General features: G+C 40.7%; 1 protein-coding gene and 1 long non-coding RNA gene across 5 annotated transcripts in view; both read left to right on the top strand.

Moving 5' to 3' along the window:
• ZNF521 (zinc finger protein 521) overlaps positions 1-16,200 on the top strand; it is a 230,408-nt gene that overhangs the window by 90,936 nt on the left and 123,272 nt on the right. For all 4 annotated transcript variants that reach the window (XM_066562529.1, XM_066562558.1, XM_066562549.1 and 1 more), the window contains one exon: positions 1,936-5,288. In XM_066562529.1, coding sequence (XP_066418626.1) covers positions 1,936-5,288 — 3,353 coding nt within the window. The remainder of the gene's footprint in view (positions 1-1,935; positions 5,289-16,200) is intronic.
• On the top strand, positions 8,426-11,503 carry LOC136554485 (uncharacterized). Its single transcript, XR_010783338.1, has 2 exons — positions 8,426-9,490; positions 10,597-11,503. It is a non-coding gene; the product is annotated as an uncharacterized lncRNA (long non-coding RNA).

Genomic DNA, 16,200 nt, shown 5'->3' with positions numbered 1-16,200 from the left:
GAGGAACTTTGCACATTGGGAAGCATTTTAGCAGATGACAGTAATTTTGCTGGAAGGGAGGATTTTTGTTTCCTTCTTTTTGATAAACAAACAGCATTGTTTTTGATTCAAAAACACAGCACTCAGGCCAGGGGTTGATTTTGTTATTTGAATACATACCAGTAGTGCAGATTTGTATGTAGGTAATTACAGATGTATTGTGTGTGTGTGTGTGTGTGTGTGTGCAAAAGGTGTGTTTAATTTGTGAAACCCTCTTCTCCAAGATGTAAACAAGAGGATAAAAACCCATGCAGTTTCCAAGTTATCCTGAAAAGCATTGTGTCAATGGGCAGGCATCCAGCAATGGTGTTTGGTTGTTTTCTCAGAGTTAGATGGTTGCCATCTGGCATTGATAGTGAGATGGCGTTGTCATCAGTTTCTAGATGCAGGAAAGGAATGAATCCTCATCTGTTTCCTGTGGATAAGCAAGAGGTTGATAATCTAGTAAAATCTCTTTACCTTAAAGTAAGCAGGCTTGGAATTTGTTTATATAATATAGGCCAGTTCTAACTTTTGTGGTGTTGTAGAAAATTTCTTGAGAGAAGGCTGAAGATGTTAGGAAACTTTCTACTTTGCAAGAATACCTTTAGAAAGATATTTTTCAAGGGGTTTATTGTATCTTTTTTCTGTAGTGTTACTGTAGTCAGTTTTACTTTTAAAAGGAAAAAAACCTCAAGCGTTGCCCCTGGAAAGGAATGGAAGAATTATTTGATGTAGAGTGATCTTTCAAACATTCTTTTAATATTTTTAAAGAAGTTTTAGGTTAATATGAGCATGATCATTGAAGTATAATTATCTACATTTAAAAGAAAAGGTGCAAAAATTGTACAGCACATCTCTTGAAAAAAATATTTACAACTTTCCCTGTTTAGAGATGAGGTAATACCATAGATAACTAGTCCATTTATTATCTCGCCAGCATTTCTGCTTTGTCTTTTCCTGGTAACTCATAAATCTTTCAGCTTTTACCATAAATGTTTATCATTTTTCCTGTTTCCAGTTTTTTGCAAGTTGCTTTGTCTGTGATCACCTTACAGTACAGGTTCTGCTGTACTGAGGAAGTTCAGCTGGCTGAGGCCTTTGCAAAAAAGGAAGAAATGGTGGGCAACCTCTTGAACTTAAAAAAAAAAAATGCTGTTCATGGCTGACCCTTGTGACACTTTCCCATTTTCCTTGATCCTGGTTGTTGGTTTGTTAGATTGTTTTGAACATTTAATGATCCAGCTGCCAGCTTTTAGTAACTGAATTGTATCATTATTGGAGAAATCTGGTTGCACTTTATTAGAGAAAACATCATTGTTTATATTGTTGTCCTGTTCCTCCCTTGTAATTTTTCCTATTATTGTTTAGAATAACACCCAACTGTCTCAGAAATAGCCTTTAAAAGATTCCTGTGTTCAGAATCAGTTTTCAAAGGAAAAAAATACCACAAACCTGTGGCAAAACAGTGCAAATCTTTTCAGTAAATATTCAGCATGTGGGTTGACTGTATTCATTTTAAAGCATTCCTGTAATATTTTCTCCTTTCCTTTGACTCTTCAGATGCTCACATAATGTGCAAATAATTTTACAATGGATACAAAAGAAACATTAAATATATTAAAATCTGCATTTTAATAAAATTGTCAATGTATAACACATATCCTGCAACTGAGAAAGAATGATAAAAAAGCAATAAAAAGTTAATATAGGCACAGAACTATTTAATAACTTCTAATGTTTTACAGTATGAGAAAAATAAATGTGGTCTTGAAACTGTTGATATCAGTGTAAGAAATGTCTGAGTTTAGTGTTTTAGCTATTTAGGAGTAGCAGTCCTGCGTTATTCGTATGCATTTCCTAGCTCCTCTTTACTCTTGGGATTAAGCTTGTGGGCATGTTTCTTTCTCATTTCAGACGGAGTGGATGTTGAGGATGACCCCTCTTGCTCATGGCCAGCATCATCGCCTTCTAGCAAGGATCAGACTTCCCCGAGCCATGGAGAAGGCTGTGATTTTGGAGAAGAGGAAGGAGGCCCAGGTTTGCCCTATCCATGCCAGTTCTGTGACAAGTCGTTCAGCCGCCTCAGCTACTTAAAGCACCACGAGCAGAGTCACAGTGACAAGCTCCCTTTCAAATGCACGTATTGCAGCCGCCTCTTCAAACACAAACGGAGCAGGGACCGCCACATAAAGCTCCATACGGGCGACAAGAAGTATCACTGCAGTGAGTGCGATGCGGCGTTCTCAAGGAGCGATCATCTTAAAATTCACTTAAAGACTCATACGTCCAACAAGCCATATAAGTGTGCCATTTGTAGACGTGGGTTCCTGTCCTCTAGTTCACTGCATGGACACATGCAGGTTCACGAGAGGAACAAAGATGGCTCCCAGTCCGCTTCCCGGATGGAGGACTGGAAAATGAAAGACACTCAGAAATGCAGTCAGTGCGAAGAAGGCTTTGATTTTCCTGAAGATCTTCAGAAGCACATTGCAGAATGTCACCCTGAGTGTTCCCCTAATGAAGACCGATCTGCTCTTCAGTGTGTTTACTGTCATGAACTCTTTGTAGAGGAAACGTCCCTAGTAAATCACATGGAGCAGGCTCATAATGGTGAGAAGAAGAATTCATGCAGCATTTGCTCTGAGAACTTTCACACTGTGGAGGAGCTGTACAGCCACATGGACAGTCACCAGCAGCCAGAGTCGTGCAACCACAGCAACAGCCCGTCTTTGGTAACTGTGGGGTACACATCAGTCTCTAGCACTACCCCAGATTCAAATCTCTCGGTGGATAGCTCAACAATGGTGGAAACGGCTCCTCCTATACCAAAAGGTCGTGGAAGGAAGCGGGCAGCTCAGCAAGTGCCAGATATCACTGGTCCTTCAAGTAAGCAGGCAAAAGTTACTTATAGCTGCATTTATTGCAACAAACAGTTGTTTTCCAGCCTTGCAGTTTTGCAGATACACCTGAAAACTATGCATTTAGATAAACCCGAACAAGCCCATATCTGTCAGTATTGTTTGGAGGTATTGCCATCTCTCTACAATCTGAATGAACATCTTAAGCAAGTCCATGAAGCTCCAGACCCAGCACTGATTGTTTCTACCATGCCTGCCATGGTCTACCAGTGCAACTTCTGCTCTGAAGTGTTCAATGACCTCAACACCCTTCAGGAACACATCCGATGTTCTCATGGATTTGCCAACCCTGCTGCTAAGGACAGTAATGCATTCTTTTGTCCCCATTGCTATATGGGATTTCTTACAGATTCTTCCCTGGAAGAGCATATTAGACAAGTCCATTGTGATCTTAGCAGTTCCCGTTTTGGTTCTCCTGTGCTCGGAACTCCAAAAGATCCAGTGGTGGAAGTGTATTCTTGTTCTTACTGTACCAATTCTCCAATATTTAATAGTGTTCTTAAACTGAACAAGCATATCAAGGAGAACCATAAGAACATTCCTTTGGCGCTGAATTACATCCACAATGGGAAAAAGTCCAGAGCCATGAGTCCATTATCTCCTGTAGCCATTGAGCAGACCTCTTTAAAGATGATGCAGGCAGTTGGAGGTGCTCCTCCTCGTCCTGCTGGGGAATATATTTGTAATCAGTGTGGTGCTAAGTATACTTCCTTGGATGGTTTTCAGACTCATTTGAAAACACACCTTGATACTGTCCTGCCAAAACTGACCTGCCCTCAGTGCAACAAGGAATTTCCAAATCAGGAGTCACTGCTGAAGCATGTTACCATTCATTTCATGATCACCTCAACCTACTACATCTGTGAAAGCTGTGACAAGCAGTTTACTTCTGTGGATGACTTGCAGAAACACCTACTAGACATGCATACATTCGTGTTCTTCCGCTGCACCTTGTGCCAAGAGGTTTTTGACTCCAAAGTCTCCATTCAGCTGCACTTGGCTGTGAAGCACAGCAATGAGAAGAAGGTATACAGATGTACATCTTGCAACTGGGATTTCCGCAACGAGACTGACCTACAGCTTCATGTGAAGCACAACCACCTGGAGAACCAAGGCAAAGTACACAAGTGCATCTTCTGTGGTGAATCCTTTGGTACGGAGGTGGAGCTGCAGTGCCACATCACTACGCACAGCAAGAAGTACAACTGCAAGTTCTGCAGCAAGGCTTTCCATGCTATCATCTTGCTGGAAAAGCACTTGAGGGAAAAACATTGTGTTTTTGAAACAAAAACTCCAAACTGTGGAACTAATGGGGCATCTGAGCAAGTTCAGAAAGAGGAAGTGGAACTGCAGACCTTGTTGACAAATAGCCAGGAGTCCCATAACAGCCACGATGGCAGTGAAGAAGATGTGGACACATCTGAACCTATGTATGGCTGTGACATTTGTGGTGCAGCTTACACTATGGAGACTCTCCTGCAGAATCACCAGCTGCGAGACCACAACATTCGACCTGGAGAAAGCGCCATAGTGAAGAAAAAGGCTGAGCTCATTAAAGGGAATTACAAGTGTAATGTGTGTTCTCGAACATTCTTCTCTGAAAATGGGCTTCGAGAGCACATGCAGACACACTTGGGACCAGTGAAACACTATATGTGCCCAATCTGTGGCGAGCGGTTTCCGTCTCTTCTGACTCTTACTGAACATAAGGTCACACATAGTAAGAGCCTGGACACTGGAAACTGCAGGATTTGCAAGATGCCCCTCCAGAGTGAGGAGGAGTTTTTAGAGCATTGCCAAATGCACCCTGACCTGAGGAACTCCTTGACGGGGTTCCGCTGTGTGGTGTGCATGCAGACAGTGACCTCCACGCTGGAACTGAAAATCCATGGCACGTTCCACATGCAGAAAACTGGAAATGGTTCTGCTGTGCAGTCCACAGGACGTGCACAGCATCTCCAGAAACTGTACAAGTGTGCATCTTGCCTGAAGGAATTCCGTTCGAAACAGGATTTAGTGAAACTTGACATCAACGGTCTGCCATATGGTCTGTGTGCTAGCTGTGTTAATCTCAGTAAAAGTGGTAGTCCGAGTGTCAACATCCCTTCAAGCAGTAACAGACAAGGCATGGGCCAAAATGAGAACTTGAGTTCCATTGAGAACAAAAGCAAGGCAGGGGGACTGAAGACTCGCTGTTCTAGTTGCAATGTAAAGTTTGAATCAGAAACTGAGCTCCAAAACCATATTCAGTCAATCCACAGAGAGCTTGTTCCAGACAGCAACAGTACACAGCTGAAAACACCACAAGTATCTCCAATGCCTAGAATCAGCCCCTCCCAAACTGAAGAGGTAACCCTTTTTTCTTTGCTCTTGACACCTTCCATCCTTTTGGAAAAAATCTCCCTTTTTTCAAGCTGTCTTGTCACTTGTCATGAAATGCTTAGGCTGATCCATGTTACATTTCCATCCACAGCCATTAGCTAGTAATTACCTGCTGCTTGATATGCCTTACATCTTGGATTGAATTTTGTGGAATAGGACTTATTCCAGTCTCCCTAGGATATTGTCTTCTGTATCACTGAGGAGACTTATCTTCATGCCAGCACAACTGAGATCTGGAATCTTATCCTAGCTCCCATACGCATTGGAATCCCCAGCTAGGAGTTGTGCTTACGGCAGAGAGCATTAATGACAGAGGAGTAGACACAGTGAGCCAAAATGCTCACATAAGGGGTTGATTTTTTAGAAAATATTTGTGAGCAACAAACTGAGGGTATTTTTGTTAATTGTGCTGTAGACTTTCATTTCCCCCTCTTCTAGCATATTTTGATTAAGTAGAAGTGCAATGCTAGCCTAAGGTAAATTGGGAAATCAGTCCTTTGGACATGATTTCTTTGGTTTTTTCTTTCCATTCCTGATGAAGAACATTTTGAAGTCACTGAAACACCTAGTGCCTAATGACTGAAATTCTGTCATGCAGCATAACCTAGAAAGTACATATCAAACTCTTGAAAGATCTAATCTGCTTCCTCAGTCACCAGTGACCAAGTAATGACACCTGTATGTGGGGAGGTAAGGGGGTCGTGTACTGAGGGAAGGGAATCAGTTTTATCTTCAGAAATGTTACCATTAGAATGACTTAGAGGTAATATTTAAGTATGGTATCTTGCATCTTATAATTCAGGAAGTCTAAAAACACAGCACAAGCAAAATTTAAGAAATAACAGCTTTTGTTTCAAGAAAGCTTTTAGCCTATAATGATACAAACATGGTGTAAGCCATTGCTGTGAATGTGTATGGATACCCTGTGGCTAGGGAGCTGCTGCTCCTCCCTCACCTTCTTCACTCCCTGTTTGTGAGCCCATCTGTTGGGAATGACATCTCTCAGCATGTCGTCCAAGAGTGTTGTGCAAACTGGAGGGCAGGAGGGAGGCAGAGAGGGAAGAGTGAGGATACACCAGCACACGTGGACCAAGAGGTAAGTATTGATGGAGCTTCTGAGAATGTAGATGAAGATAGGCTGGGAGAAGGACACTGAGGTAGCACAGAGCCTCAAGTGCCATGAAGAGAGAATTGGAGCTGAGAGTTCAGGATGAAGTACCAGGCAGGCTGCACCTCCCAGGGAAAGGCCCTGTGCTTTCATAACTTTATCCCCAGTTTGCTCATTGGTGGTAGGGGACACCTGAGGATGAGGTGTGGTGTGGAACTTATGGAAGGCTGTAAGACTGAAAACCTGAGGTCTAAGGAAAAGCATCTTTTTAAAGAAGAGGGAAGAGGAGTGCCTCTCATTAGCTGTGTTTTAGGCCACTGATGATCTCACTGCTGCTGAGTCGGAACAACAGGATTACCAGCTGCATGTTTTGATAGGTTCAGAGTCATCCTGGTTTCTGTTTCTGTCATCTTGCATCGAGTGACTACATGAAATCCCTCTTCCCAGTCATGTTGGAAGCCAATTCCTGCTCCCTCAAGCACAATCAGAATCATGTGTTAAGTCAGTTACCATGCTAAGATGCTACCAATTTGTCTTTCTCTTGCTTGTAAACTAGACAAAAAGAGATTTGAGAGTCCTTTGTGGTGATATAAGATCAGTTACCTTCAGTATCATTAGTGAATCTTCCTGTATTGCATCAGGTATAATCCAAGTTCTTAGTTATACTGCTAATTGGCATCATGTTCCTCTTCTTAATCCTTTTGATTTTTATATAAAAGTGTATCTAAGATGAAAAAGCTTTTTTAACTACACATTTGTGAATAGCATTTGTCTCCTTCAAATCAGCATTTACCCCCCACCTCCATTTTGAGGATGTAAATTGAATTTTCAGTGTCTATGGTTCTGGTGTCCACATAGTCATGTAGACTTTCAGATTCTTTTCTCATGGGAAGACAAAGCTATCAAATTCCTGATAGAGCATTAGTAGTTCTGGAAACCATAAATGCACGTTTGTAAAATCCTGAAAGATAATTAATTTTTCTAGCAGATATTACTGGTTCAAATTCTAGTGATGCAAGCTATGTAGCAATGAGAATCAAAATTTAAAGTGGGAATGTGCAGTTGTTTAAAAATATAGATTGGATGTCCAGATTGAGGGAAGTAAAAACATAAGCATATAACATAAACAATTCAAAAAAATGGATTATTAAAATTTATTATTAGTCACTGGCTGTCATACTCCACTGGAAGGATGTTTCTTGAACTGAAGGGGATGTTGAAGGCAGCTACTTAAACATGCAATTTTTCAGGAAATTTTCACCAAACAGTATTAATAATATCAAGGAGTGAAAGTTTCATTTGCATTATTGAGAGTCACGTGATTTAAGATTTCAACCTATATATAAAGAGTATTTCACTCCTAAGGCAAGAAAAATAGGTATCTTGCATAAATGAGATGAGTTGTCAGACCATTAATATTGCTGAATACCCCTTTTTACTCAGTAAGAGATTTCAATGATAAGAATATTTGAAAATACCTTTTTAGGATAAAAGATCGCACTGGAGGTGTCACTTCTAGATTCTTTGCTGTGTATTCTCATGGTTGAACTAGAAAATTTCCCTTTTTAGTCTGTTCTCAGTGATGTGGTAGAGTGCAATTACCTTACCACAGTATAATGTCTTCAGCTGAGCTGTCACCTGCTGAGCTCACCCCACTTGCTGAGTGAAAAATGTTGACCTGAATCATCTCCACTGAAAGTTACCTTCTGGTTGGGATAGAAAATTATGACTAGTGCTCATCATTGGTTGCAACGAGTCAAGGAGCAGGTCAGAACTCATTAAGTCTATCACACTGCTGAATCTAGTACCCATAAGTTATCACACAGACAGATGAACAGCAGCTTTTGAAAGAGCTCTAAAATGTTAGATCTGCAAGTTAATCTTTGAGCTTTAATGAGGTGCTGGATTCAGCTGGTTTTAGATTTCTTGTAAAGATCTTGAATCACACTGAAAGCACACTTTTGGGCTAGGGTGATAACCTCAGTGATAGTTACTGTGTAAAAGGAGAGAACAAGGTCTGGTATGCTGGTGAATTGGGAACTAGACCTTTTTCTGTCACTCATTTGCTTTGCTGACTTGGCCAAAACTGCTTGAACATTTCTGCTTCATTTTCCTTATTCAGAATATAAAATAGATATTTCCTGAAAAGTGTGTTTCCATGCTTACTTACAATACAGTTTTTGTAAAGCCCTTGTAAGATGAAAATCTGTTCAAGAAAATCTGTGTGGCCTTGACTCTCTTATTCTTCCTTATTATCCTGTCAGGCACCTAATGAGAGAACTCTTGACTCAGCAGAAAGTGTGCCCTTGCTTCTTAAGCTGCAAGACTTCTGTACTTGCTGAATCACACCAGCATAATATTGCAATAAATTATATTGTCTGTTTCTTAGCTGGCAGGGAGGAGGGAATGGACTCCAGCTTCCACACACAGTTTAATGTCTAAACTGAATTATGGTAGAGCATCCACATGTGCAACTGTGCTCAGTTTGGGGTCCTGTTGGTGACTTTCAGAGTAGAAGCGTAATTGCTTCTGTATCACTTTGTTCCATGAATGTGAAGCTCATGTGAATACTGTATTACCTGTGGCAATGCAGACAGTCCTTCATTAATAATACAAGAATTCTCTGGGTTTTCTGGTCTTGAGGAGAGAAGAAGCAGCATGAGTACACGGCCAAATCATTTCAGGAGCGAAGATGCTTATTTAGGTGTGGCAAAAGATTTGCAGAAACTCACTATTTCAGAGAGTATCAAAAATGCTGGACAAAGGAGAGAGCTTGCAACTGTCACACCAGCTGGAGAGCAGAATCTGGGGCTGCTCTTCTGTCCTGTTGTGGTTGTGCAGAGCTGTATGCCAGGATGGGCATGCCACAGCAGGGGACACCGGCACATCACAGCACTGTTCTGGAAGGAGCCGTGAAAGTGCAGTCTGACAATGAGCTTGCAGAGATGGGGGTTACAAAATTCAGATGCTGTGGAGAGCTGTTGGCTCCTTGAAACTCAACTTTTCCAACTTAAGATGAATCCAGAAACGGTATCGCCCTGGGAGAAAGAATGGAGCTCAGGTAGGTGTACTCTTTTGTCATTACTTTTTTTCCTCTTTATTTATTCATGGGCTCTGAATCTACCTTTATTCTCTTACTATTCTTCCCCCCACTTCTCAAAACACTGCCAGACCCACAAAGACAAAAAATAGGAACTGCCTTTTGAAGTAACTGGTTTATTTCAACAGCATGCACTGGCAGTCAGAGGCAGAAAGAAGAGAGAAAAGACTGTAAGCAACCCAGAAATGTTCCCAGATGCATGCTTTTGGCAGGGCAAGCAATAGCATTTTAGCAATATAAATCACAGTGCTTTTAACTGAAAAAATGCACTGAAATCTATACTCACACATTTAATTGAAATACATAAAGAAATTAAAATAATCCTCCTCATCAGCAATCCAAGCTGATCATTCTGACTACAGGATTTTTATGAATAAGCACATAAACTTGTAATGTAAACATAAGTAGTGCCTTGGGTTTCCTGTCAGTGAATCCAGGCTCAGAACAAGTTATTTTCATGCTGTATTTTGGATCCAGGGACAGAAAAAGGTGAAGAAGGTTTGTTGCTGGCACAAAGATTTGGCTTTGAAATAGTTTGTGGAACTAATCTGTGACAAACATATTTTCTGCTTCTGGAGTTTCAAAATGAGTTCACTAAAAATACCAGTTTTGTCTTCTGGCATCATTTTTACACTGCTTTCAGGAAAGTATTATTTAAAGTGTGACCATATCTATTCTTAGGAAGGGCTAGCCTGGGTTTTTTGCCACAGTAGGCCACCTCCACTTTGCACTATGCTTTAATTTCTGCTAGTGCCACGACCAGGAATTGGCTGATAAGGTCCAGCTTAAGCATTTCTCTTCTCTTTGTCTGGTGGTGAGCCATGAGGATCCTCTTTGAATTTTACAAGGATTGTATTATTATCCTGTTGCTGTAAATCCTACCAAAGTTAGGCTTCAAACTTCTCACCTCACACACACACCATGAGTTCAGTCTGTGAAAGGAAGGCCATATGTTGGCTGGGAGCTGCTGAACAGAAGCAAGGGGGAAAATTGTAGTGAATTTTCTTAGTTTCCTGTCCACTGATTATTAAAATCTAATGCTATTTGTCTGTCTTGTTATTTGCCAGAGGCTTCAGATGGGGAATTTGGAGAGGCGTCTTCTTCACACTCATGGAAAACTTTGCAGGAGAAGATGAAAAGATAACATGTTTTCTCCAAAATTTTCAAGAGCACTAAACCAAGATTTCCTTAAAATGAACCAGGGTTGGGGGGTGGAATGTGTGCTTGAAGAAACACAGAAGAACCATAGAGGGCCACGGGAATGTGGATGGAGCCCTTAAGGATCTCTAGAGAGGGCAGATGTAGATTCAGCAAAGCTTTATGAGACAAAACATCCATGAGGTGTATGCTCCCACAGCTCAGCTGTGCAGCCCGCTGTCCTTTTGGGGCTTTCCCTGTACTTGTACCTGCTGGCCAACTGGCTGGTGTGGAATGCCACAATTTCTGCACAGCCCCACAGGAAAATCACAGTAGTGATGAGTGTTTGTATTCTGATCTCAGAACTGGGTAGAAACTAGAAGAAATTTCCAACAATTTTCTAGCCTCATCATCTTTAGGAACAAGACACAGGAAGTCATTACATATCTCCATTTGTCTGCTGGTTTGCAGACCTCTAGGGGATTTTCTCACTTCTACCTCTTATTTTTGGACTACTCTTGGCCAATTTCAGGGGAAAAATTCATAGATTAACAGTAATCTCAAAGCCTATGAAGTTGTTACAATATTTGGGAAGAGAGGTGACCCAGCAGGCAACAGAATCCAAATAGGAGAGAGGCTTTTAAGAGATCCAACCCAGGAAGATGGCAGTAGCTGAAGTTTATACCTGTTTTATATGCAAAAGTCAAGTGAACACAAGACATGAAGCTATAGGAGGAAACTATGATCTGCTCTTTGTGAGACACACAGGCCAGCTTCTCAAGTGACTGTACATGAGAACTGTTTTTCACCACTCCTCAATAAAGTTGTTATATATGATGTGTGTATTTTTCTGTCTTGTACAACAAAGATAACACCCAGATTTGTTACTCTGTCATGAGGGAAATAAAATGGGCTAACCATTAATTTAAAATGGGTATGTAGCCCCAGTACTGCTTGTTTCACGAAGTTATACGAAATGAACATAAGAAAACCACTTGACATGTAGTATCTTATTAAAGGATACTGTTCTTTGACCTGCCAGAGCTCTGTGATAGCAGATAGTTGATTTTATGCTTGGTGGTTCAAAACTGTGAGATACCTTTTTGTCCTGCCAAAGCCATACTTTGTTTATACTGTTTCCTGCACTATATTACAAATTACTGGATAAATATGACCTGTACTATTTTATACAGCATGTTTTGCTGAGTATGACAGCAGAGATTTGTCTCTTGCTAACATCCACCCTCACCGTGTGACATTCTAAGACAAGAAGCAGAGGAGACAAATGGACGCACAGGAGGTTCCTTCTGAACATCAGGAAACACTTCCAGGGCAACCAAGCCTTGGCAGAGGTTACCCAGACAGATTGTGTATCCCTTTGAGATACTCACAAGTCATCTGGATGTGGCATGGCTCTAGGTGACCCTTCTTGAACAGGAGGACTGGATCAGAGGATCCCCAGAGATCAGCCTCAACCATTGTGTTCTTCTGTGGCTTCTACCCATCTTTGGGCCCATCTACGAGATGTATGTTGATGTTACCCTGTTGTTCCTTGGTGGATAAACCTTTATTGCTGGTATATGGCTCCATAAGTCAGTGAATAAAAGGGCAGGGCCCTTCCTGATACTGAGCATCTCAGTTTAGTCCTACCAATAATAATGTGCACTTCTAGGAATTATTTTTAATGCCTGTGAAATGCCTTTGAAGAGTGTCTTAGAAATACAGCCACTTAGAAAGGCAGCCATTTCAAAGTGACTTTCTGCTTGTGTACTCAAAAGCAAGGTGGGAGGTAAAAGAGAATGGAGCTATTTATCCCCTTTGATTATATGTCCACAGTTTTGGTGTCCTGTGTTGGGATACATTTCCTCTGTTTTCTGCTTATTATTCAGATGTTTCACAGCATTCTGTCTAAAAAGGCACATCTAATGGCTTTTCATATCTGGAAGGCCACCTTTTTCTCTCTACATTTTCCAGGAGGAAATTGGGTGGTTCACCAACAAGGAATGATCTGAGACTTCAAGTTTCCAGATTTCCTTCTGTGTTTGCTTTACCACTACTACAACAGTCCTCTTGGTTTCTGCTCTTATGGCTGAAATAGGTTTAGGGCCAACCTATAGGAACATAGCTGTCTGCTTACAAATCCTTGCAAACATCCCAGACAGTGGCCAGCTTGTAATTGATCCTGTTCTGCTTGGTGCTTCTCTCACAGGCCTAGGCAGGGACTGTCTGCATCACCTGGCAATTTTCCCAAACTATCAGTCTTAAACCTAGTTCCTCATTTCTCATATGCTCCCTGCTTCACAGCTGGTTTGTATGATGGTGGTTGAGTGGGTGAAGTCCTTCAAACCTAGAAGTATGGCATTCTGCTTCTGAAACAAATTCTGCAATCCTTTTTTTAAGATAGGAAAATGGTAGACTGAAACCCCATGTAAAAAGACATTAACTTTTTACAGGATGTACCTAAGAGGAGCTTCTGGTGTTTTAAGAATTAATGTGAAAGTAAAAGATTATGAAATAGGACAGAGGCAATTCTGTGAAGTTCCCTTAATTCCCTCAGAGGAGACCAAGTATTTCTTCACAGAAGAAAAGCCAGTTAGACACAAATCATTGTGGGTAGTGTTGAAGAGTGGCTGAGCAGAGTGCTTGTTTTGCTGGTACACCACTTCCTTGGGCAGCTGCACTGCCCCAGAGGAGGTTTTTCAGCTGGGCACACAGTCAAGCGTCATTGCAGTGTCAGCAGCTGTGTGCCAGCTCAGATGCTACCAGTGTATTTGTTCACGTTGATGTGGCCTAAGTGTATCCATGGAGGGTAGAACCAAAATCACAGCAATATGATTGCAGGACTCTGCTCATGGCATATTTTGTAGTGCCTTTTTAAAACCCCAGTCTTGGCCATGTTATCATGTGAAGCCCTCATTTGTGAAGTCCCATTGACTTCCCCAAGTGCAGAGCTAATTGCATGAGAAGGATCTAAGGGGTTTACTCCTTCTCTTGATACTTCAATGAAAATTAATTTCTTATATATTATGTATGAGTAATATATTTCTGTTTGTACATTAATATTAATGTTGCATATTTTTGAGCACAAGTTCTATTCTGTAGGATTAAATTATCTTGGTAAGTAATAGTGCAGAATTCAGTTTGAGTTAAAAGTGGACAATTAAGGGTAGGGGGAGGGTCCTGAGTCACACTTTGGAAAGTGAAATTAATCAGCATTAATTCTCCACAGAGTGGGAGAAAAGCAGTTGTAGTGTTGAAATTACAAAAAAAAAAAAAAAAAGGTATATAAAAAGCTCCTGATTTTGCCTTTCTGTTAAAATCCAGAGAGCTTTTACAAAATCTGTGATGGAGAAAAGAGACAAGAGTATTCTCTTGTGCGTACTTGCAAACTATTAATTTTATTGGCCTACATCTGTTGCTGATTGTTGGTGAAGAAAGTAGTGGCTTTATTGAATGACAGTCTGTCTCAGTATGCCTTTTTTAAAAAACAAAGCAAAAAACCCAACTTTAAAAGGGAAAAAAATATCAGCTTACCCAGAATATCAGCTTTCTGAATCTCAGACCTGCCAAGTCAAACTCTATTGCCTTTGCTTTGGTGCCACTTCCTCTGCAGAATTATCAGTGTGATGCTGGTCATAGTTCTTCCTCAATGTCCGTGGCCACACAGTGGATCTGACACAGATGCTGAGTGTTGGGATGCCTCTGGATGGGTTAAGAGCTCTAGGGCTTCAGAGGGTCTCATTGCCTTTGGTTTTAAGTGCAATGTTAGGGGACAGAAAGGGGTGGGGATGCTGACAGAAAGTTCAGTTCCTGACACAGCTCCAAATTCCTGAGCACTGCTCAAGACTCAGCCTCACCCAGGATCAGACCCTCAGACAGAAAGACAGAAAGAACTATATTTGTTTTTTAGATCCCAATTCAAATTCACAGTACTTTAAGCTGCTTGTATTCATAAATTACACAAGCCTAATATGAAGTAATTGAGACAGAAAATAAAAATACAACCATGTGCTGCCAGGTTTTAGAGTTACTTTTCTGACAGGTATTTCACTTCAGTACTGAGTTTGAAAGGCCTAGAGAGAGTTAAAGGATTAGAGATCTCAAAGGGAAGAGATGCAGTTTTTAAATGTGGCAAGATGTTTTTTTTTCTGTGCGGGGATGTGAGACATTGCAAGCTAATGCTCTTCGTCAGCTAGGGGAGGAAAAGGTTTTTAACTAAGAGACATTGAAGACAGACATGATTAAATACAGACTCCAGAATAAAGGTGAAAGACAGAACAGCAGACCATGAATTCAAGCAGAATAAAGTAAGGGCTGCTAACATGAATAAACATTTGTATTTCTGACTCAATATATTTTGTGTATGCAATAAGTAACCATAATGAAAGAAATGAGGAAAAATAATGTTTCTTTCCATTTTGCTTACCTTATGGGATTGACTGTTTTCTTTCCACAGGCATGTACACTCAGACTCTGTTATAATTTAGACCCTGATAAACCAAAACAGAACAGAAAAATACTCATAAAATCTCCATGAACATGTTTTTAAAAGTAATCAGGAAATACTAATTAAAGGGTTTTGTGTGAGCAATTACAAGAGTTGGTGATTAGTCAATTAAAAAGAAAAAAGGAAGTTGACAGTGCCCCATAAGCAAGATAAATAACTAACTATGCAGTGAAACCAGCTAACATATGCTTAGTTTTCTAAGAGCTTAAGGTTGACAAAATAAGCATCCAGGAAGGTAAGAAAGAAATCCTTAATTAAGGTACTGTCAAAATTAATCTGAACTCTGATGAAAAATGGCTAAATAGACAAAGCTAGGACCGTGGTTGCTCTTGTGTATCACGAAGGGCCAAGCACACTGTTAATGCTTAATAAAATAATGATGTAAAAAAATCAGCTGGCAGCATTAGGAGTTAGCACTGGCAAATTGCTGTAGTTAGTGTGCAAGTTTTAAGTGTCTTAACTTGTTATTTTCATATGATTTTTGGATGCTGTTCACTTTCTCTTGTCAGGTTCTTTTTCTGTCAGTGTAAAAGGTTGAATTAACTCCACCCTTTAGGTGAGGGAAACTGAGTGAATGACTGATGGGAGAAGGGAATTAGACGATGTGAGAAGTGTGGTGTCACTCTTTTTTGGCAACAGCAGGTTGTCTCAGCTCTGTTATTGATCCATACATTCAGTCTGTGCTAAAACTGAGGGGAAAAAGCCTTCAAAGTCCCCTTCAGTAGTGTGACAAGGGCAAATTATGTAATTAGGTGTAAACAGGAGGTTATCAGTGGGGTAACAGGTACACATCAAACCCATTTTTGATCAGGCAAGGAAGAGAAGTGTGAAAGGAGTAGAGAACAAACCAGGGATGCCTGCAAGCCTAAGACTGTAGATGCCATGCATTAGAAGCTATAAGTGATATTTTGGTTATTTCATATAGGGAATAGGTATTCAGTTAAAAGGGGCATGGGTACAGGAGATCCAGAAATGGTATATGTAATCAAGGAAAGCAGTACTGTTAAACAAATGCATTGTCGTTGAG

The sequence above is a fragment of the Molothrus aeneus genome, chromosome 1, assembly GCF_037042795.1.
Source record: "Molothrus aeneus isolate 106 chromosome 1, BPBGC_Maene_1.0, whole genome shotgun sequence".
NCBI classification, from domain to species: Eukaryota; Metazoa; Chordata; class Aves; order Passeriformes; family Icteridae; genus Molothrus; species Molothrus aeneus.
This window is presented reverse-complemented; position numbering and strand designations above follow the sequence as displayed.